The sequence below is a fragment of the Topomyia yanbarensis genome, chromosome 3 (assembly GCF_030247195.1).
Source record: "Topomyia yanbarensis strain Yona2022 chromosome 3, ASM3024719v1, whole genome shotgun sequence".
Taxonomy (NCBI): domain Eukaryota; kingdom Metazoa; phylum Arthropoda; class Insecta; order Diptera; family Culicidae; genus Topomyia; species Topomyia yanbarensis.
Window position 1 is genome coordinate 419,351,022 of NC_080672.1, and position 23,194 is coordinate 419,374,215.

A 23,194-nucleotide genomic window follows, 5' to 3' on the forward strand; every position below is an offset into this window, starting at 1 on the left:
ATTCCAAAATCAAAGTGTGAGTAAATTATTTGGTTCCTGTATTGGATGGTTCATGCATCGTTTTTTAATTATTCAAGCTAGTTTTTCTAATTACAACGGAAAATTCTTGAATATGTGCGCAGTTAAAAACGAAGTTTCTTTCTTTGCTAATTCTGGAACATTGCGTAGTCAGCCTTAGGGGGGGGGGGAGAAATTACCGTCAATCTACACGGGTATTTAAAGGTTTGTGGCGAAATGCTACGATGGGGGAGGGGGGTGTTAGCTAGACATGTCCGATTTGATTTAAATTTGGAGACTGGTGCGACTAGAAATCGACTTCGGGGTGGGCCGATCGAGTTTTCAAAAATTTGTTTTTTTTCCTGGGCAGCCTAAACGCCACCAGTGCAGATAACTAGCATGATGCTATGCCCTTGTCCCAGTGTGCCTATGCATAAAGCCGGTACTGGTTACTCTATCGCTGATACTCCCTGTTGCTCTTAACGACAACGAGGCGTGGTAGTTAAGGGAGACAGACTATCGAGTGTTCGGTGTGTTTAGAAAATGGATAGCATACAAACATGCTGACGTCAGGCACGTAGCCAGAGGGGGGGCTAGGGGGCTAAAGCCCCTCCCGAAATTTTTCAACAATAATTTAAAAAAACTGGCGACTTTTAACAAAATGTGTTGCTTATTTGGTTTGAACAAATTATTGAGAAAAAGTTGAAGAAGGCAATTTCTAACCACCAAAGGCAATGGTCACGAAATTCAGTGTGCTTTATGCTTTTGCTCGAGCCAGTGCGAAGCGAACGACAAAAATAATAACTTTTATATTGAGTGCCTTGTCTGAAGAATAAAAGAAACTGTTACTATAATTGTTGCTGTAGTAATCTGTCGAGATCAATGAGTAGTAGAAGCAAGAAGTGGTGCTCCAGCCAAATACGGTGATTATAAAATATTAATTCGCATAGGACCGAGCATTCATAATGTGGAACATTTCCTGAAGGTGTAAATGGAGGTTAGACTTTCGGAAGCCGCCTTTATTGAGTTCTACCGTGCCAGGCATTTAGCGCTCAACAAATTAGTCCAGACGAAACCATTCATTTCGAACAACTTAAAACACATGGTTGTGTGTGTGACAATGCTATAATTAAGATCCTCCTATATATGGACGATGAGAAAACCAATGTTCCGCTACAAGATCGGATGCCGCTTACTTGCAGATTAATGTCACATTTGGGAGAAATGGAATCCATTCGGATGGGCAATTATTTAGGGCGAGAAGCAAGGAAGAAATCAGACATTCGCGAACATGAAGACAGCAAGTGCGATGATGACACGGAAATGTACAATAGCGAGATAGAAATGAACAACTCCCCCCCACCCCCATAAGGAAATATATAAAAGACCCACGACCCCGTTTGTTATTTTTAAATGATAAGTTTTTGAATTGCATGCAATTTGATTTATGTATTAGGTCAGTGCTCACTGTGCACTCTGCACACTGTACTGTGTTACACAAAAAGTATTTCATTTCATTTTTACGAAGAATTCGTTCCGTACTAACACATTGTTAATTCGAAAATCCATGATATCTGCAACAAACGTGTAAAATAAAATTCTTTTAAAAGTGAATGGGTCAAAAAGTGGTAAAACAATAGTCAATCACGAAGCGCGACTAAAATGTTGGGACTGATTGAATCTATAAGCCAATAAGTTGGGATAAGTGTTTCGATTTCATGTCTTCAGTATGTGACAGTCTTTCGTTCTGTTTTTGCTCGTCATGGAATTAAAATGAGAGAGATAATCTTAAATAAGAGAGAGAAGAGAGGAAAAAAATCGATCAATCCAAATCGATTCAATATCACTTTTCTATCTTTTCTGTACACTCAACACGAGTGGTTTCGGAATTGCGCTCTGATCTTCTCATTTCGTCTTCGTTATTCGCACAACTTTGATGCATTAGGTGCAACAACTTTATTTGAAACTTTTTCCCAAATAGTGGTAAAACAAACCTGTAATCAGACAAACATTACAACTTTCTTCAAGAAGTCATACATCTCTTCCAATCTGGATGATTGTAAAAAAATCAAGAGCTAATTATTTTTATTCAAAAACAAACCAATTACTGAGCAGAGTAGTGTCCACATATTTGTTTAACGAATTGACAAAAAGTTTTGCAAAAGTTTCTCAGGAAACGGATAGTTTGCTTTAATTTAAAAACAGACAACTCTAAAAGAAAGCCTCTTCGGCAAATTAGATGTAAATGCGATGTGTTCTCTTCCATGTGTCGGAAGCAAGTGATGCTGAAATTATTATGAAATTAAACCTATATTTCTAGTTTCTAGTTCATCAATGTTAAATTTACCATTAGTAGCATTCACTAATCAGTGCTAAGCAATTTTCTTTCGATTAGTGAACAAGTTCTGAGCAGTTTCGTTCAGTAGATCAAATTCTGGATAGTTTCCATTAGTAGATTAAATCATTGAAATATATATATTTTACATTGTCCAAAAACCCACGAATTCCGAAATAAAACCTTCAAATGTTCAAATATAATATTTACTTAATCTAGGTAATCTTTTCAAATTCCAACGGTTTTGCAAGATTCCGAAAGTCGATAGAGCTAAGGTTCTTATTCTTGCTTTGTAGTGAAATCAGTAGTTTTTTGCGCTCACTTTACATTTTGACTTTTACTATAGTTTCAGGGATCTCGGAAAATCAATCTACAATATTTTTAATTCTTAAGTCCAATGATATAAAAAGTATCTAAAATGAATCTACTTAAATAGATAGTTATTCTAAGTTGCCTGATAATACTGTCGAAGATAGTCTTTAACCCATTCCCCACGAGAGAAAAATGAAAAAATATTCTTCCTCAGGATTGTTATGATTACGACATTATCAGTATCATTTAAATTGAAAATTTCATAAAGTTGAGTTAACGCAAACTTCGGATGAAGTCACAGAACTTGTAATAGTAGCAAGACGCCTGTTCATGAACATATAAATTGAACCTATTTTCCGCATCTACAAATCGCCTACCTTGTCAGAAGATTTAAAGCAAATTTCGACATTTACTTTGTTTGGACATTCTTTGCAACGGTAAACTTGGATTTCACACTGATATGTTACTATCCAAGAAGACAACCTTAACGTTGGTTTCGTTCTCCAGATTAGCAAATGAGTGTAAAATTTCGTGAGACGTGTTTTTGGATATTTTTCTACTCATTCCAATTTAGCGTCTTCTACACCTTGTAAACATGTAGTCTAGAATTCGTAACATTTTTAAAGCAGCCCTAAATACTTTGAACTCTTGAATATTCATTTTTGTAACTAGAGAAATTTCTAACTTGTGAATTAATAATAATCAAATTTAATTCGTCGATGTACTATAGCCTTTCATGTAACAGGTAACGTATTTTAGGGTTTTTTGAGTGTCTATTGTCTTAGTTTTGGAATTGTTTTCACTAAGAACTAATCATAATTACGTTCAGTTTCCAATGACTATCTCAAGTCATCAGAATTATTACATTTTTTCCTTTTTTTATTTCGACTATGTTAGTCACATTTTCCTTTTTACATTTTAACGACATTCAATTAGCTAGAGATTACTGGGTAGGGAAAGTTGTGAAAATTAGAGCCATAGTACTCAAGTGAGAGCAAGGAATTGAAGTAAACAGATCGGAAAACTCGGAAGTGGCAGGGTCATTAGAACAGGCTTAATATCGTACGGGCTTAATTTTTGTCTTCTGCAAATAAAGGTCGATCTGTTTACTTCACATCCTTGCTCTCACTTGAGTACTATGGCTCTAATTTTCATAACTTTCCCTCCCCAGTAATCTCTAGCTAATTGAATGAAGTTAAAATGTAAAAAAGAATTATTACATTTATACAATAATTTTAAGCCCCTCCCGAAACAAAATCCTGGCTACGGGCCTGGCTGACGTAGGAATGCGCAGTGACCTGATCATGCAGTGCAAATGCCGGAAGAAAGATCAACTACATTTATAGTCAGCAGAAAGCCTGAAAGAGGTCGTCGACTTCAGGACAGACTTTTCAGTCGCTGGTGGTAACACGTGTAACAAGAGTAAGAGTAGATTAAAGATTGGCGATCCAATATCAAGCAACCTTGGAGTCTGAAATACATTCAGTCATGATTCGAAACAGCTGGACTATTTACCGACGATGCTGATAGTAAATAAATTTTCTACTTTACCGCATTTTATACCGTCCTCCTCTAATTCCTCCGTATACGGCAAAAAACCAGTCGGCACACCAAAAAACAAAACCCTATCAGCAAGTTGCATTTGTCAGCGGTAGCAACAAGGCCCTCTGTTTGGAAGTAGTTTTACCTTACCTACTTGTGTTCGGCTTTGGCACATCCGATCTCTCTCTCTCTCTCTCTCTCTCTCTCTCTCTCTCTCTCTGCCCCCCATCCGGTTACAGACGGTCGAATTTTTGTTCATATATCAGTCCGCTCTGCAATGCAATACACGCTATACGACGGTTCGTTAAAGGCTCCGACAACGGCGACGACACACTCACACACATCAGCATGTATCGTAATCAGTACCAGCCGGAAGAGCACTTCCGCAGGCGACGCTTGATTGGAAAGTGCACGGTAGGAAAAATTAGCCGGAAAATTAAAAAAACCCTTCTGCGAGTGAGGTTAGATCACATAAGTGTCGTAAGTGCTATACCCGAACGATTCTCAACCAGAGTCGAACTGTGGTTGCAATAAATTGTAGTATTTGTTTAAATTTTTTTATCAGTGTCAAAAGCAAGACAAACGAACTGTATACTTCTCAAACTGATAACAGTTAGTGATACTAGCAGTGGAATGGTCGCTTGAATAAAGGCAAAGAACAAATAGACACGACGTATGGTTTGTCCTCCGACTGTTGCTCGGGAAAACTCGACTGTGCGATAAATCTATTGTAGCCTTCAACACCTTGGAATGGTTGTAGAAAACCCTCCGACAATGAAACAATGTGTCCACAACTACCCCCCCAGCTTCGTCACATGCTGCATGGTGTAGAAAATTCCACCCTTCGACACCGTTGCATGCTTGCAAGGCATTAACGGTTGGACTATTATGTTACATTGTGGATTTCAATAAAATAAAACAAAAAACCTTCACGCGCCGGTCGTTTCCACAGTGAATAACGTTATTAATATCGCTTTTAATTTTCCTGTGGAAATTTTTGCAAAAAAAATGGGCGTAACTAGTAAGTAAAGCGTCAAACAAACGACGGCGCCTGGTTTTGGCAGCTTTCGTTGAACAATTTAACTGAATTTTATTGTGCTGAGAAGAACAAGCCTCTCACCCGTCCGTCCAACCGCTTTCGCTGTCCAGCCGAGTACGTATCTTCTTTTATCTTATTTTAATTGTGTTGCAAAGAGTTTCTGGCAAAATAATTAAAACATTTTGCCACCAACTTCGCGGAAGTTGCTAATGCGTTTTGTTGGCGCTAGGTGGGGGGGGGGGGGGCAGGTCGCGCCGACTTGTGCCGTGAGTAAATGCATCGTGTACTGTTTGTTAGGTATCTCTCAATTAAAAAGAAATAATTACTGCGTGGGTGGCGAGGGATGGTCGGTCGGTCGGTCGGGAGTACAGACATCACTTGAGCGGAATTCCAGAACTCCAAGAAATGGCAAACGGGGCGAACGTTGACACTCAACTTGCCAGACGGATGGGGCTCATCGGAAAGTGAAGAAGAAATTTAGCAATTAAAAATAGTCGCTATGGAAATGCACTTTCACTGGAGTTCATTAGACATTGCTTTAGGGTGTGTCGATGCACGTTGATGATTTTTTTTTCAGATTTCCCTACCGAAGAGGATGAATTTAAAAAAAATCAGATGCATAATTCGATTGATTTTTTAGTTTGAATTGCATCTCGATGTCCCATCTTCATATACTTAGTTTCTAAATTCTATTTTATAATGCAGCAACTCATGTTTGTAGTTGTAGCCTATTGTAAAACGTTCAGTTTAAAAAATTGTTCACTCCCTAATGAAAGTTAATGACGCCTAGCCGCCGAGCCTCATTTTGTGCGAATGCACGCATGTTCTACCTCCCGAACAAGGGCCATCAATTCAACCACTCCCTAAAACGAACCACTACTTCCGCCGGAACGTGCACGTGCCCTAACCGAACTAGAACCTAGCTGTTCGATTTGCGGCCTTCCCGGGGAGAAAGGCGTAACGAATGCATTCGCAAAAATCGTTTGATTAAAAAAGAACATTCACCAAGAAATGCACTCCACTGTGGTATACTGTGGTGCATGGCAGAGTGCGTGACAAAGTGCAATGTCGCAATCCTGCGTAATCGTTTCCACAAGACACGTGCTATTTCGGTGATTACCGAACGCCCGTGCAATTAGCAAATTAAATTTACTGCCATAGGAAAATTGGCCTTGTAGAGCCCCTGTGTAGAGGGTAAATTTAAATTCACGCTCCAACGACGACCATTCATGGGCCGGAGGACATTGAAGGTTGGCAGGGTGCTCTCTTGTGGGGCTATCGATTTCCAGTTTAATTAACGAGGGCCGCTTGCGATATGGTCGGTTGCAATATATTTCAATTAGAGAGCCTCACGGTTCACCATCTAACCGGCCGGGACTTCAAATTGCAAATAGAAATCAGTTCTGTGTTTGACTTTGGTGGAAACAATGTTCGGGTGTATTACCTACGAGGGTGGCAAACAGTGTACGGTAGTTACAAAACGGTGCACGCTAGCATACATAAATGTGCAGTGTTTTTCGCTGTTCGCTCGTTGTAGATGGTAGTTGTGCCGGGATGCATTTCATATTCATGAATTTATGAACAAATAACTCTGTAAGGCTCCGGAGGTCACGTGTGTTAAAATAATTGGCATTTTCCGATTTTTTTAAATGTTTTACATGCTTGAAGAGTAAGAGATCCAAACAAGGGAGATTCCCAATAAGCTTCATGTCACTGTTCTTTTAGGAAGAACCTAAAGCACTGATGTATGCAAGAGATAATCAGAGGAATCGATAATATTTCGATAATATTTTTAAATCACAAGGTAATCAAAATGTTGACGATATTTTTCACACTATGCTAGGTTAAAATAAACTATCGCATCATACATTCATAAATTCATTCCCCTCCCTCCAGGTAACAAATTGTCACAAATTTCTCTAACACCGCCCCCCCTTCCCTATTACGTAACAAATTGTTCAAAAAAAAATTTCCGGTGAAAACGTGTTACGTAACGTTATTGTTTATTCCCCCTACCCCATGTCACAATTTGTCGTACCCCCTCCTTCCTCAAAGCATTACGTAATTTATGAATGGTCCCATAGTAGTGGTTTTAAACCGGGGTGAATTGACCCCAGTGGTGAATTACATTTCAGTCAATTATATTATTGTTCTTATTTTGCGTGGTGTGTGAAACGATAAATCTCATTCCACTCTACCCGATTCTGATAGTTTACTCGGGTGAGATGAAATTTGGGGGCATGTTAATTTTTCCTTAACTTTAGCTGATTTTTCCTGGGTCATTCACGATGATGAGAATTTTTGGAAAGGGTTACATTGTCATAATTATGGAGCAATTCGGTATAGTTAAGCATCGACCAACTCTTCCTATCGATGGGCTTGCAGAGTGGAAACAGTTTCTGCAATGAAACTACAAATATTACAAATCTATATTCCAACAGTTTACATTCTCATCTTGTCTAGAGTCATCATGATCATCGTGGCCGAATAATCCGAGTGCCTCGAATTATGATCAGCTTACTTCAGGTTGCTCTGGGGCCGCCAATTTTCATTGGAGGCCGCATCTTCCGCGATTGTACACTGCCAAGCACCGGGTATACCCGGAACTGAATAAAATATACAAACTGGGAAAAATTCATATAATAATAAATTGAATAAAAAAACCGAATTAATCCACCTAGCAGTGAGATGAGACATTTTTTACACATATCACTGTTGGATCATTCATTAGTTTGCAGAACTCATGCGAAGTAGTAAATCGAAATTATAAAATACACGAATCGAATTATATTAGCCTAATTAATGAAAATTTAGACTATATTTAGAAATAAGTATAAGATTAATAGAATAAATTGACTCAAACTAACAAATTGAATGAAATAAATAAATGGAATGACTGAACATGAAATGAATAAAATTAAAGATATGAACAAAATGAATTAAATGAATCAAATAAATAAAATAAATCAAATGAATCAAATTAATCAAACTAATCAAATGAACCAAATTAATCAATTTAATCAAATGAATCAAATTAATCAAATTAATCAAATTAATCAAATGAATCAAATGAATCGAATAAATCAAATGAATCAAGTGAAGCAAATGAATCAAATCAATCAAATGAATTTAATGAATCAATTTAATTTAAGGGTCGAAATGAATAAAATGAATGGAATGAACAAAGAAAATAAAATGAATAAAAAATAAATTAAAAGAATAAATGAAACAAACGAACCAAATAAACAAAATGAACTGAATTGACAAAATGAATAAAAAAGAAGAAAATGCATTGATTGAAATAATAAATTAATCGATGTTGTAAGGTTATAAATTAATAGAAAAAATAAATTGTTTCAAAAGAATTATTTGGATGAAATGAATAAAACTGAAAAAATAGTCAGGTTAATAACATGTTCTTCATTTTGAACAAAATGTATGAACTTGAAAAATGAATAGAATGCATTGAATGAAAACAGTGAATAAAATAAGTGAAATGAATAAACTGATCAGAGTGAATCCAAATGATGAAATGAATAAAGTAGATTAAATGAATGCAGATGAACAAAATTAATAAAAAGATGCAGAATGAAACAATTAATTAAAATGCAATGATCATTTAAAGTTAAAGTTAAAAAACATTTTTGAATAAAATAAGAAAATAGATAATCCAGATTGTACGAATTTGAGAACCATTGCATCAGAAAGTTATGAAATGATTTTGAAAATTTTATCTACCGAGAAAAGGCTAATTAATATACAATGGGATTTCTAGGGCTTCTATCCTTTTTTTGTTTTAGTCTTTTCGTTTTCACGCCTCTTTACTTGACGGCGTCGTTTTAAGATTATTTAGTGTTTTAACATTATTGATGGACCTTAATTAGTTATCAGGAACCTGGAACGTTCAATTTGCTTAGAAATTCAAAGTTTACTTTTTGGTCACATATTCCCAAAAAAAATTGTGCAGAATAGAATTTGCTGGTCCAGTAATTTAACGCGCAATTGAATATTGTAAAGTGAGACAAAGTCACATGACACATTCTTTCGTGACGTTTACAACGATTTGACGAATTTTCATTCGACAAATATGTCATAACTTTATCAAATGAACGCCTACATCAAAACTCATTACAGATTCGGAAAGTAGACAAAATCTCACGAAAGCCCTTTGAACAGAGAGCAAAAGATGGAGAATGCAATTCGTAAAAGAGACAAGTAGATATTTCAAAGTTTTCATTTGAATTAAAATAAATAGTGTGAAGTATCTAGGCTACGTCGATAGCATAAAAGGCGTGCATTCAGTTGATTATAATGCAGTCTCTTTCCAGTCATCCTTATAGCTTGCATATTATTTCGTTAGGAAATCTCGTTCAGGAAATATGGATAAATAAGCCCTGTACAATCCAATACTGTGAAAAAGAAATGGTTCAAACTGTCAGGATGGCAAAAATGTAGTCAGATCAACTATCTGTCCAATGCATAAACTCTGATTGTAATGGTTGCTAATTTACGTACAATATGGAAAACTCGAACGTATAGATAATATAGAGCAGATATGGACGACGATAAGTTAGAAGACACCTTGTACTTGCATCCCCCATTGAGAGTAGGGACTTTGGGAGACTTCTTTTCCCGGATCTAATTCGTGGATATTTTTGAGATTGATCCGTTATTTTTCATGAAAGTTCATCATGAAAGTTCAATACAATGTATGTGCATTTTCAATGATATCATCACACAAAGGTGGTCTTAGTTTTCACATGACATATTTGAGCATATGTTTTATTCAAAATTCAATAGAGATACGAAGAGTTGAAATATCGCACGTGGAATGTTCCACTTCTCAGTTAAGCCACATATTTTTCTGAGATAGCCATGAATTTCCTTTATTATAGTGTTTATACAAGCTTTGAATAGAACTGAATTAAATTTGAGTTGATGTAGTTTTCGATGGTCACCTGTCTACCCATAGTGCAACGTTTCGAAATACCAATTTCACCTTGAAAATAGTTATAGTTTTCCCATAAGGTAAATATTTTGCCAATTTTCTCGGACTACAAATATTTTATTTGACATGTATCATTAAACTTGTTTCCGCGAGTCTCTTGTACCCTAAAATGCAAAGAAAATAATAGGGTAACAGACAAAAAATAGTTGAAAAAATTAATAAAAAGAATGCTGAATGAAAAAATGATAAAAATTAAATGATCATATATTTAAAATTGGTCAAATATTTAAAATGAATATAATAAACAAATCGAATCAAATCCATGAAATGAATGAACTGTAAAAAATGTGTATATAGAATGAAACTTCTAAAAAAAAAAGATTTAGATAAAGTAAAAGAATTAACCAAAGTAGAGAGCCATTACTACAACAATTAATTACGAATTAGAGAACCATTATTACAGAAAGTTCTTAAGTGTCTGCGAAAATCCCATTATGTGGAAGAAGGCCAATTAATATATAATGCACTTTCTAGTGTTTCCATTCTTTTTTGCTTAGACCTTTTCGGTTTCGGTTTTCTTTTCTTGACGGTGACGTTTAAGATTATCTACGTTATTGATGGACCTTAATTAGCAATCAGGCAACTGGAATGTTAAATTTGTTTTGGAATTCAAAGATGTCTTTTTGGTCACTGATTTCTGAAAAATAGATTATTGTAAATAATAGAATTTGGCAGTTCTAGTATGTTAATGCGTAATTGAAAATAGTAACTGAGATAAGGTCACATGTGCTTTTAAGCCCTTCAAACAGAGAGCGACAGAGAGAATACGATTCATGTATAGTAATACCTGTAAATAGTATTCATTTGCATTGAAGTAAATAGATAAGAGTGTTAAATGTCTAGGCTCTTTGATACTCGCTTAACCCTAGAACGTTGCACTTGGGTACAAATGTACCCCACGCCTTCTTTGGGGCCGTGTAAAAGCGAGAATTCAGCATTCACCGACCTGGAACCCCAACCATAATTCAATTTAGAGTTCCTAGTAAGAGTAGGAAAAGATGGTATAGCCAGTTTGCTTATAGCCTTCGTGGAAGCAGGTGTCAAAGTTGGCGTGGGGTACATTTGTACCCCAGTGTATGGTTGCCGTTAGTGTTTCGTGCTGTCAGTGGAAATGTGATTCGTGACAATACCAGTTTAAATACTGCTTGTTTTACTACGGTAGTAACAATTAGTATTATATAATCGTTTTTAATCGTTTATTTAATTATTTTAATTTAATTTTGAAGCGGAACAAAAAATCGTTCTCATTTTTGCTGATTTTTATTGTTTTACTGTTAATTTTTTATAGTTTTTCAAAGCAATGGCTCTCAAGTATAATTTGCTCACAATAACAGCTGTAACAGTAGCATTGCGTGTTACCAAAGTATTACTGATCAGAAATATTTTTTTTCATTTCAATTTCCACCCCATTTCGTGGTATTTTACATTATGTATTATACATTTCTTTTGTTCGCATTTTTACCTGCAGAAATTGCGATCAAACGCGTGGGGTACATTTGTACCCCAGTGCAACGTTCTAGGGTGGAAAACGCAAGTGCAACGTTCTAGGGTTAATACTCGAGAGCGACGAATTACTAAAACGGACATGCAGCTTCTCTATTTGTAAACTACCCGTATTTGATTGAGCCACTTGGGAGCGAGCGTGTGCGTATTTCAACGATGCCGCAACATGTTGCTCGTTTGACAAGTTAGCATCGACTGATACAGAACGAGCACGAGTGAACCGTATAAATAACTTTCCCGTATGTGAAGAAAAGCTTAGATCCTCCTTTTTAACGGCTTTACCTGAAATAGGCTTGCAAATTTCACATTTTCCTGTCGTTTTTGAAGGATTTAGATAGTGCAGAAATATTGCGATTTCGTTCAGTAGAACGAAAGTTATTCGCAATAAAAAATGGAAAAATTTCTCAGTAGAATTTTTTGTAACGTTAGAAGTATTCTACTTCAAAATTCGTTGACAACCTTGTATCATATTAGTTATGGGATTTGCGTTTCGACTTCGTCTCATCAGAATCCGACACTAACTTAGTGAAAGGTTCTGCTTTAAAAGAAAACTCTTCGTTGCTGGGTTCTACCCATATTTTTCTCCTCTAAAGCACATTTTTCATTGGCTTGCTAAGCCAAAAATGAAAGTTGAACAATTGATTATAGAATGCATCGCCCTGCTTCAGTTTATCTAACGCCACAAACGAGTCGGTGTCTCTGTGGCTATTTTGTCGCTTGATTTTGATTAACCTAGCGTCATATGAGCTCAGTTCGTTCCGTTTCACTGAATCGCTGCCTTGAAATTCACCAACAGATGGTTAGTTCGCAAGTTGTATTCTCAGAATTTGTCCAGGATTTGTCACAGAGTAAATATCCGGTCCGTCGTTTACCATCTCTCTCGAAAGCCGCTATGGTATTCGCCGACATAGGATTCAGCCAACGGGCGCAATCTGCTGAACGGGATATGGGAGAGTACCTTATAGGCGGCATTAAGAATTGGTATGCCTCGAGAGTCATTACACTCGAGTTTATGGCACTTCTTGTAGATAAGGGGTATATGAGCCCATCCGATAAGTCCAAAGCCATTTTTTCCTCTACCCAGATCACGCAGTGAATTACTTCGTACAGACAATCGTCCCAATTAAAAAAAATCAACCAGACATCTCGTATTGAATAGTGGACGGTGATCAGAGCCACGAAATTTCAAAATCAGTTACCTATTTCTGCTTGCATTTACCGAAACCGACATTCAGATTCAACGCCTCCCTCATTCATTCACTTTCCAACTGACTGAAATTTCATGCAGAATCGAATGCTTGAGTGCAGAGGAAATATAAATTCATTCACCAACCAAAGCATTCATTTGTTATTATGTCGACAGTTTGACGGCAAAAGTTGGCATCTTCTACATTTTCAAGCATAAGTGAACTGCGTAATCTATATCTGATGCACTTTTGCTCAATAATCCCTCTCAGAGCCAGCATAAAAACAAAATTCACTTTGCTTCTGAAACCGAACATGTTCGAACCTGAATGCGCTGCGTCGGGAGAACGAATGACGAGAGAAACGAAACAGACATTTCATTCATCGCAGCGGGTATGAATTGAATTTCTTTCAAGTTCACGTAGAAATGTCAATTTTTTTTAGGCTCTGACGGTGATGACGTCGATTTATTTTAACTTTCCATCGTTTAGAACTTCCTAGCCCCTGTGATACATCATACGTTTGAAAACAGTTCGAAAGTTTTCGATTTTACCTGATCGTTCTTTTTCGGCACAATTGGTATTTTGTGTATTCAGTCATTCTGTCATTTTTTCGCATCGATGACAGCTTGATTTCCATGATTTCCACTTAATTTATTGTTCGAAAATATAAAGTATGATTCCTTATCCAAAATGATGAATTTTCCATTCACAAAGTGTTTACGGTGAAGTGTACGCAGCAAATTGGGATTGTTTTGTTGTATATTTTGATACTCGCTTATGTTTATGATAAATTACGTTGTTTTTATTCAAAATACAGTAGACAAATGAAATGTTAACCAGAGTATTCCATTGTATGCAACGGATCATTTTTATAGAAGTCGAGTCACTGCGACTAGTATTCATATCTATTGCGATATGCTTCTTCCTTAACCTAAGTGTGCTATATACAGCAGCATACCACTATATTGATGAGAGATTGTCTTTTTTAAATACGCGCTCTTCCCAGTTAGACACTGCACTTCGTGTGGAGCATTCCAAATTCGCAGTGCAAAGTGTCATGGGTTCAAACATCACACAGTCCCTTGAAAAGACCATAAATATGGTTCGTGCTAGGCTTTACAACCACTAAAACACCATAAGGTGGTCTCAATAACCTATAAGTACATCAACATTTTGTTTTTAATTGAAATTTGCCGGACCTATTTCAAACACCCACGTCAAACACCATGAGTATGAGGGTTAGAGTGCCCAGAAAAATGATTAGTTTTTGAAAACTCTATAGACTTGTCCGATTGGCTTCAAATTTAGAGCAAGTACTCCTGGTGGGACTAGGAATCGACCCAGGCATGGGCCGATAGGGGTCATTTTTTTCTGTCACTCTAATGAGGGTATTGTGGGCTTTCCGTATGCTCAAGAACAGATGCTCTCATGGTGCACTTTCTGGTCCGTAGGCGCGGCCAATACATTTACTCGGATAGTATCCGGTAAGTATCTCCAATCTATTTCTCGGAATTTGTACATGAGAATTATTACTTTTCATCAGCCTCGTTCCGAGAAGTACACCCAGGTTTAACTTCACACTTGAACTATAGGAGGAATTTGGGGTGAAACAAGTACACATGGTTTGTCCGGTAATTCTTACTATATTCAATCGATTCCCTCTACTATTAAACATTAAAAAATATTTTTGATCAGCAGTTTTCAGCCTCTTTCTGAAATGTGGAGTAAGGTATATCACCACACTTGTATTATGTGAAAAATTAGGGTAAAACGTTTCGTGCCGTCATTCCAACTACCTTCAATCGATGCCCGGACTTTTTACATAAGAATTACTGCTTTTCATCAGTCACATTTAGCCTCTTCCCAAGAAGCACAACCAGGTTTAACTTCATACCTTAGATAAGGAGAAAGTTGGGGTAAAACGAGTACACACGTTTCGGGCGGTCTGTCTAACTATATTAAAACGATAACCTAAACTTTCCTGGTAAACATCATCCAGCCTTTTTTTAAAAAAAAGTCGCGTTTTGGGTCCATTTTGGTCGTGGATGATTTCTCGCAAGCACAGAAGTTCTGATTGCTGATTAGTTCATAGATCGAAATCGAAACATAATACGGCTAGCAAGCCAATTCGTTGCACTTTGTTATATTACTCCCTGGGGAGTTTTTTTTGCCATTTTTTCATGGTCACAATATCTATACCGGTAAGCCCCCACGATTAATGTGATTGCCTTTCCACGACTCGACGAGTTCCATCGATTAAATAGCAAGCAAAGTAATATTTTAAACGATACAAAATGTCCAAAAACCAGTCTATTTGTTGTTCAGTGATTTACTCCCATTGAATGTTTAGAACCGACTTACATTACAATAATTGTCATTCTTTGCCCAAGTGCTTACCTGAAATGAAAATCCCGCCAGCAATCATTCGCTGAAGAGGATTGCAAAAAAAGCGGAAAACATTTTGCATTATGAGTTTTTGTTTCACGTCCCAAAGGCTGTAAGATCCATCGTGCAATGGGTTTTCGAAAACTGATGAGACCATGTGAGCTGGGCAGTTTGGGTGGATGGATAACTTTTCTACTCGCAGACACTTTGTCGTCGTTATCGTCGTCGTCGATACTTTAATCTAGAGAATTGTTGACTCTCTGAGTGTGCGGATGGATGGGGGCCATCAGCCAGTAAACACACGTGGAAGCCATACCTGCAGCACAACTTTGGACAACTTTTTTTTCTCATTGATGGGATGTTTTATAGCCCATTTGCGAAATGACATGAGTTGGAGAAAGTCTGCTTTGATTTATGGCTTTTCTCGGAAATGGCCGTTCAACCAGAACCAGCTCAAACCGTTGTAGGTGGCAATGAGCAGAATTGGTTCCTCAACTTTTATGAGGTTCCTAATTCTCCCACTGGGAGGTTGTTTTTGTCGAATAGTTCCAGCGATAAGTGATTAAAGAGTACTCCTGTGTTGCTGTGGGTAAGCAGTTTTGTTATAAGTATATCTTTGAAGATAGAGTAACTCTTGTAGTGTAATTTTCAGCGTTAGACACTGTTGATTAAGAGTATAATTTTCGTATTTGTGGTTATCCAATCGCGCACAACTCCTTACTAGATTTTCTTCAGTACGGCATAACCCCTCTAGTTAAAGGTGAACGACTCAACAGAGAAAATAAACAACTTGAAAAATCAAGCTGCATTAAGAATTTGTCACCTGGTTTGTCGTCTGTAAGAAAATATGCCAGCTGGTCTCACGGTGTATTAAGATTCCCAGCGTAAATAACATTTTCCCGTCTGGAATGGAAGAAACAACACACTTTAATTCAAGTGGTACTTGATTTGTCCTGGCTGACTTCACGGTGCCTGTCAGCCGGATGCGAAAGACGTTTGTCGAAGTTTCAACTTCTTTAAAAAGTCAGGCCTGATTGCATTTCGCTATCATAACTGATGAAAAAATAAATATTTGCGTAAGCTGCACGGGGAGACACATTTGTTTCTAAAGTGAGCGGGTCTAACATTTGCAGAGGTGACACACCCTGGAACCCAACAACTGGAAAGAAGACGGCGTAACCCGTATGACATATGATATTAAGTTTGTAACATCACTAAATGTATGAGAATAGGAGAACGAGGGGGTCTTCCGAGAACAGTAAATTGAAGATAATTGCTTTGCACCTTTCTTGGTAATTACCAATGCTTACGCCCGCACTGACGCTGATTGGCGATAATCGCAGCTAGCTTTATCACTATACTTCAAAGAAAAACAGATAGTTTCTTCGTGGAAAGAATAAATTATGGATATGAATTTCTCAGGTGATAATCTCAGTTGCGGAAATGGAAAAAAAAATAATTCAAGACTATCACATCGACAACAAAAATATATTCACGAGCTCGCAAGTATAGTCAATTGTTCCATTGTGAATACACTCATTCCTATCATCGCGAATAAACTTAACAAGTGTAACAAACTCCAAATATAAAAAAAACCATGAGCTCACGAAAATATAAAGACAATGAACAATGATTGATAATTTCGAGGAACCGAATCCTGGCACTGCGTACGTATTTAATACTAATCCCCAATCGTCTTTCTCTCTCATTCCAGCACACTGGTACCGTGGAAGTTGTTTCGGCAGGAACTATCCCTGGTGCATCCGATCTCCTCCGGACTGGAAGCGATGGCGCTCAAAACCACCATAGACTTAACGTGCAATGATTATATATCAAATTTTGAATTTGATGTGTTTACTAGGTGAGTACTATGTAACAGACAAACACGTTTGCTTCTGAGAAATGGCTAATCTCAACTAGAGAATTGTTATGTATCATTTGGAAACAGGTTGAATAGAGTCTTCTCGCAATATTAAGTCTTGAGGACGAACGTTTGATTTTTTTACAGGTGAAATAGATGATGAACCCTGAAAAAATGTATTTCAAATCTATGTTATTCAAATGAATATATCTTTTTAGTTACGATTCCGATTAGGATCGAATTGGTTTCATTTATTCACTGTACTTATACTTGCCGCTAGATTTGGTCGATATAAGTCTTGCTTCTCGCTCTGGTATGAAGAATAAATAATGAATCGTGCATTAAATTAAAGTTATAATGTTCAAAGCGGCTGTACTTTTTTTTGAAAGAGTTCAGATAGATCGCTTATAGTTCATGACACTTGAAAATTAGTGTACTTTCCGAAAATAAATGTCCCGTTTTTCCCTTTCTGCCTCGAGGTATGAAAAACGGTGATTTTTATGATACGTTTGAAGGAGACGCATGGTAGTGTTTGATTACCCAGCGTTCGTAATATCATTTATAAATGTCTCTTAGCATTATCAACAATTGACAAAATGTGTATTCTGCTAAAAAATTCACTACACCGAATTCGTTGAAAATTAGTTTTCAGATACTTTTACATTTACTTTCGTAAATGTAAAATTTTCGAACCACTGCACAGTGGCACGACTTAGAACAAAAAGTGGACTAAAGTCTAAACTTTTCAGTATCGGTTCATATATGACGTTTTTATGTAATTTCAAAAATGAACATTTACTATTCATTAGGGCGTCTCAATTTTTTTTTCTAAATCGTTCTTAAAATTTGTGTATATTAATTTTCGCGTGCTAAATCGTTTTTGATATTAACATTTGCAAAAAAAATCATTATACATTAGGGTGGCTCAAAAAAGATTATTTTGTTGTGAAGGTTCAAAATTTTTTAAAGACATTTTTGTACGCTGAATTCCTATGTTGGATATAGAAAATAGAAATTAACTTTACTACTTATTAGAGTGGCTCAAAAGTAAATATTTTGTCTTTTATAAAAATTTCTTTCAATTGTAATTTTGAAATTTATTTTCCGTATTGAAACGAATTGATTGACATCTCATTATGGGGATTTAGAAATGACTATATTATTTTTAAGGATCAAATAAGATGTGATTGTCTAATTTTGGAACGTTTAATTCATTAGTGGGTTACTTGGTATGAAAACTACTTTTTTTCATTTTCAAAACAAACATTTTGAGCGTCTTAGTGGAATATTGATTTACATTCACTGATCAACAAGATGGTTAACGATTTTGTTTTCGCAGGTGTGTTTTAAGTTGCTTATACTACGTTCACACTACGAGTTAAAACGTGTTTTAACGCTGTCTTGACGATATTTTTCTTGTTTTTAATTATTATAACGTGTTTTAACTCTGTAGTGTGAACGTAGTATTAGATTACTTATTTCATACCTTAAATTAAAATAAATCCAAAATCCTTTTTTCGTTTTATATGGTTCATTTAAAAATGGTCTTATTTTATTTGGATAATATCACATACTCTTAAGCTATATCAGTGCTATGCAAACTCGGGAAAAATAGTCTCACCAAATGACTAGAACTCAACTGTGTTAACTCAATTTGACAGTTATTGCGTAAGTTAGCAAAAATAGTTCATGAAACATTTTATGACACATTTCAGATTGTTGAAAATATTTACTGAATTTTAAACATTCTTTATTCCTTTACCACTTAAAAACCATACTTCCCACTCGGCTCCTTACTCTGATCACTAATAAAACCCTTGTAGATCATGCTCTAAATGCTATTTGAAAGTTGTGCATAAATTAGTGACATTATTCTAGTCATAAAGTGAATATTCAAATTAAATATCAGTAATAATCATGTGTCTCCATTCAGTTTTTTCAAATTTTGACTGCTTATCGCAAGTTTTCGCAAAATTAACGTAGGCTCATTTTAAAGAGAAAATGAAAAGCTTTCGAATGAGCATAGTGTGATCGCGGGCATTCACGGGCGTCGTTGTTGTTATCGCTTTAGAAGTTCGAATTCAATAAAAATTCATGACAAACAGTTATCTAAACACTAACTAAACCAACTAGTGACTTATTTTTGGCGATTTTACGATGTAATTTTATCACACGGATAATTTTGGTGAAGTAATGCAATTCATAAAATCAACCGTTTCTTTGAAAAACGAGAATAACCGTACATAGTTCCTTTGGTCAAATAATGCAAAAAACACTTGAGTTATGCCCTTCAAAAAGCTGTCGAAAATTCATTTTGCATTCAAATCACCTAAAATCTTGCGAAAATGTCTCTGATGGCTCAGCTGATACGAGAAAAATACTAGTGAGAATATCGCATAACCTTCATATATCGACTTAAGTCCGGGCTCGTCCCACTGTGCACTGTCAAAATTCTGAGGCAAAAGAAAATAAAAAATTAACATCAAATATGACTTAAGCGTCACAATATTAACCTAATGTGAAGTTTTCATCAAATTCGGGCTATTTTTGGAGTTTTGTCCGACTTTTGTATGGAAGGTGATCACTGTGCGGTGGTAGAGATATCTCAGTCATAAATTTATTACACTAGATTTGTGACCGCACGTCGTGAAATGCGACAGTAATGTAGCCCAAGTAGAGATGTAGTTTCATGCCAAGAACTGAGAGGCTGAAAGAACTATCAATTAGCTATCATGGTATGGTATCAGCGTAGTTATTCCAAGATACATAAACTTTACAATAACCTTGTACCATAGGGGAACATGGGGAGAGGACCAGTTTTTCAGCTAAATTTGCGTAAAAAAAGCTTTCAATCCTTCAAAAGTCATTCAGATATAATATGCAAAGGTGTTCTGTGTGTTCATGATTTTTTGCAGAATTATTAATTTAATTTTTCAAAAGTTATAAAAGTTTTTCTGTGAACGTTTTTTCTTTGTCAAGTAGGTATATCCACTGCGGAGAGACGACCAAGCCTTGGAAGACTCGAGCAGGAGAATTTTGAAAAATCAGAGCAAAAAATAATGGCATAAAACATCCTTAGGTAGCAGTAACAAATATAAAAGGGTTGCATTTCATGAATTTCGATTTTTTTTAAATGCATTTCTTGTTGAGGATTAACTGTAGGGGAGAGTGAGGACACTTGATCCTTGGGGATATTTGATTCCCAGGACATAATAATATGAGATATTATCTCATAGTCTATCCACAAAAAGTTATCACAATATAAAAAGAAAATGAAATACTTGGTCGTTTATGATGTTTAAAAAACAAATATAATGTATTACATTTGGTTTGGAAAGCTGTATAATATTTTAGAAAATATGTTTTTAAATCCATGTCGAAGATCTTTTTACAAATTTTTTGAACGGTTGTATGAGATCGTCGAACTAAAAATATATAAAAGGTTTTTATCCAGAAAAAACACGTTTTTCGAATAAAATTTTTTACAACGCATAAAAAAAATAATTTTGTTCACCTCATACAACAGGTATCTTTGATCTCTTTAACACTGTCATAGCCAATCCTAACAGAACACATCATAGCCAATAATAAAATCTTGCACTTGGTCAAGTCTCTCCATGTTCATCTAATCCCTTCATTTTCACCTCGGAGCTAGAATGGCTTTTATACTATCAGATCAGTCAGTCAGTCCGATTCTCACAAACTCCATTTTCTTGAGCTTGTGCGACCACCCGTGGTTGCAATTCCGTTATTGATCGGGACTGGCTAAAATTACATAAATGTTGCTTTTTATGGGGCTTTAATCACGAAACGTATACTTCTATAAAATCTGAAATATTTTATAGACAAACTTTGCTGAAGAGCTGCTTTAGCTCAAAAATCGTTTATTTTGTGGCCGGAACATTTTTTTACCTATTTGGAAACACTGTGCGGCGCCGACCAGGCCCAAACATAGATCACAACAGGAAAGGGTAGGATTGTTAGTCCGACTCTTGTTATTACTAGAAGTCACATATACCCAGGAATCAGAATATATTGGCTCAAGTGGCACGTTCCCTGTATGTAGTCAAGGGTTTGTGCCTTGCCATGTCTTCTCATCATTTCCTGAGCGGAAGGAAAGGAGAAAGAGGAAGGAAGTAGAATTGTAATGGTGGGAAAAACAAACAGTACAAGTAAATAAGTTAAACTCCCAAGTAGTTGAAATCGTCTGCGAGTAAGCCTAAAGTTATTTGCCACATTGAATAAAAAGCTTTTGTATGTCTCTGAGTATCAGTCGTCCAAGCATGGTGTCTTCTATGTAAGGACAGCCGAAAACTCGAAATCGCAATTGCGCTACTGTTAGGCAGTTGCATATCAGATGATATGAGGTTTCGCAGTCGAATTCACAAAGATCATTTGAAAAAGACGCAGCGCGCTGAATAATTGCCGTGTGATAATTGAATTTGCAGTGGCCGGCTAAAGCCCTGTTCAGCATGCCGCAGTGGAGTTTCGAAAAATGTAGGGTTAGTTCGGCACGCTACCTAAGGGCCTTGATTGCAGCTTGACTATCGGAGCAGAATTTTATAGCTTTGCCGCACAATCTCTGTTGAAGGGCCGATTGTACCCCGCAAATCATCGCGAAGATTTCTGCTTGGAATACAGTACCGTATCTAGCTTTTTCTAGATTTTTCCAATCTCATTTCACGACAGTAAACACCAGTACCAGCACGTCCCTCCATCAGAGAATTGTTAGTATAATAGAACGCTTGCGTTTGTTTTCTCTCCATATAGCCAGACAAAAACTCCTCTCGAGAGGGTATCTTCACATGGAATGTTCTGCGAGGTAAACTACATGTGATCTAATCTCGCTGGATACAAGAATATCTTCACCCTCAAAAATCGTTTTGTGTGGCCGAAACTATGTTTTTGTCTGCTTGGAAACACTGTGCATTGTGTGGCACTGTCCAGGCCCTAACATAGATCACAACAGGAAAGGGTAGGATTGTTAGTCCGACAATTGTTATAGCTAGCGGTCGGATATACTACTGCATACTCGAAAAGTGTCTGGGTGTCCGGCTACCAGGACATGTAAAGTATAGAAGAGAAGCTTGTTTCTGTCGCCTCTTACGACGCGGGAGCAGTAATCCAGTGGATCATTTATTGGCATCTGCCGCCGGATACCACACTGTCTCTAGGATTAATTGGGCCAAAGTAAGATAATAGTGTTATCAACTTCCTAGTGGACACCAGTCCCTCCGATTCGTGCAGACTGCTTTTTCAATGGTGAACCTCTTTCACTGCTTATCGTGTTGTAGGTAATCCCTATCATCCTCCCACTCAAAGGTCATCGATGTATTTCTACCGGTTTTTCACATGCATTGCCTTCTCGATTCAGTGATTTTACTATTTCTTGTACCCGGTATGAAAAACAAGTAGAAATAGATCTAAGGCCTTTGAGTGGGAAGATGATAGGAATTGTATGCAAAAAGATTGCCACTTAGAGGCATATATTTGAATTGGTCGTCTGGTTTAAATACCCGCATACCTTATGCGCATGGACAGTTCTGTATCCAAAGCTGTACTGTAGCACAGGGTAATGCATTAGCGCTGGAGTTTCTAAGGATGTTAGGTCCGAATCCCAGTAAGTGGTTCAGATTTTTTCAAGGGTTTTAATTTCCGGTTCTTCATTCGTTTATTCTACGATCTGTTTGCCCGTTACCACCGCTTTAGTAATATTGGTATTGACAGTTTAAAGTCAAAATCAAAACATAAACGAAAATCATTTCAGAAACTACTATCAACTGAACCGCATGTGCCTCAATACCACTGCACGTTCGGTTATAACTGTTACCAGAAAACTCTAGCTACATCATCACAATTTCACTAACAAGCATTACATTTCCATTCCCATAAGCATTTTGTTCCATCAAAGCTGAAAAATGTTTTCGCAAATTCGTGAAATTGGCACTTATGTCAAAACCCAAAAAAAATTGTTTAATTCGAACGGCGGGTTCGCTCCTGTCATGCCTCTGTTAACTGGGCAAGA

The 23,194-nt window shown here is 36.7% G+C and overlaps 1 protein-coding gene across 1 annotated transcript in view; it reads left to right on the forward strand.

Moving 5' to 3' along the window:
* LOC131691529 (E3 ubiquitin-protein ligase CBL-B) overlaps positions 1 to 23,194 on the forward strand; it is a 245,926-nt gene that overhangs the window by 186,806 nt on the left and 35,926 nt on the right. Inside the window, exon 2 of the mRNA XM_058978033.1 lies at positions 17,023 to 17,169. Within this exon, the coding sequence (XP_058834016.1) occupies positions 17,023 to 17,169 (147 nt within the window). The remainder of the gene's footprint in view (positions 1 to 17,022; positions 17,170 to 23,194) is intronic.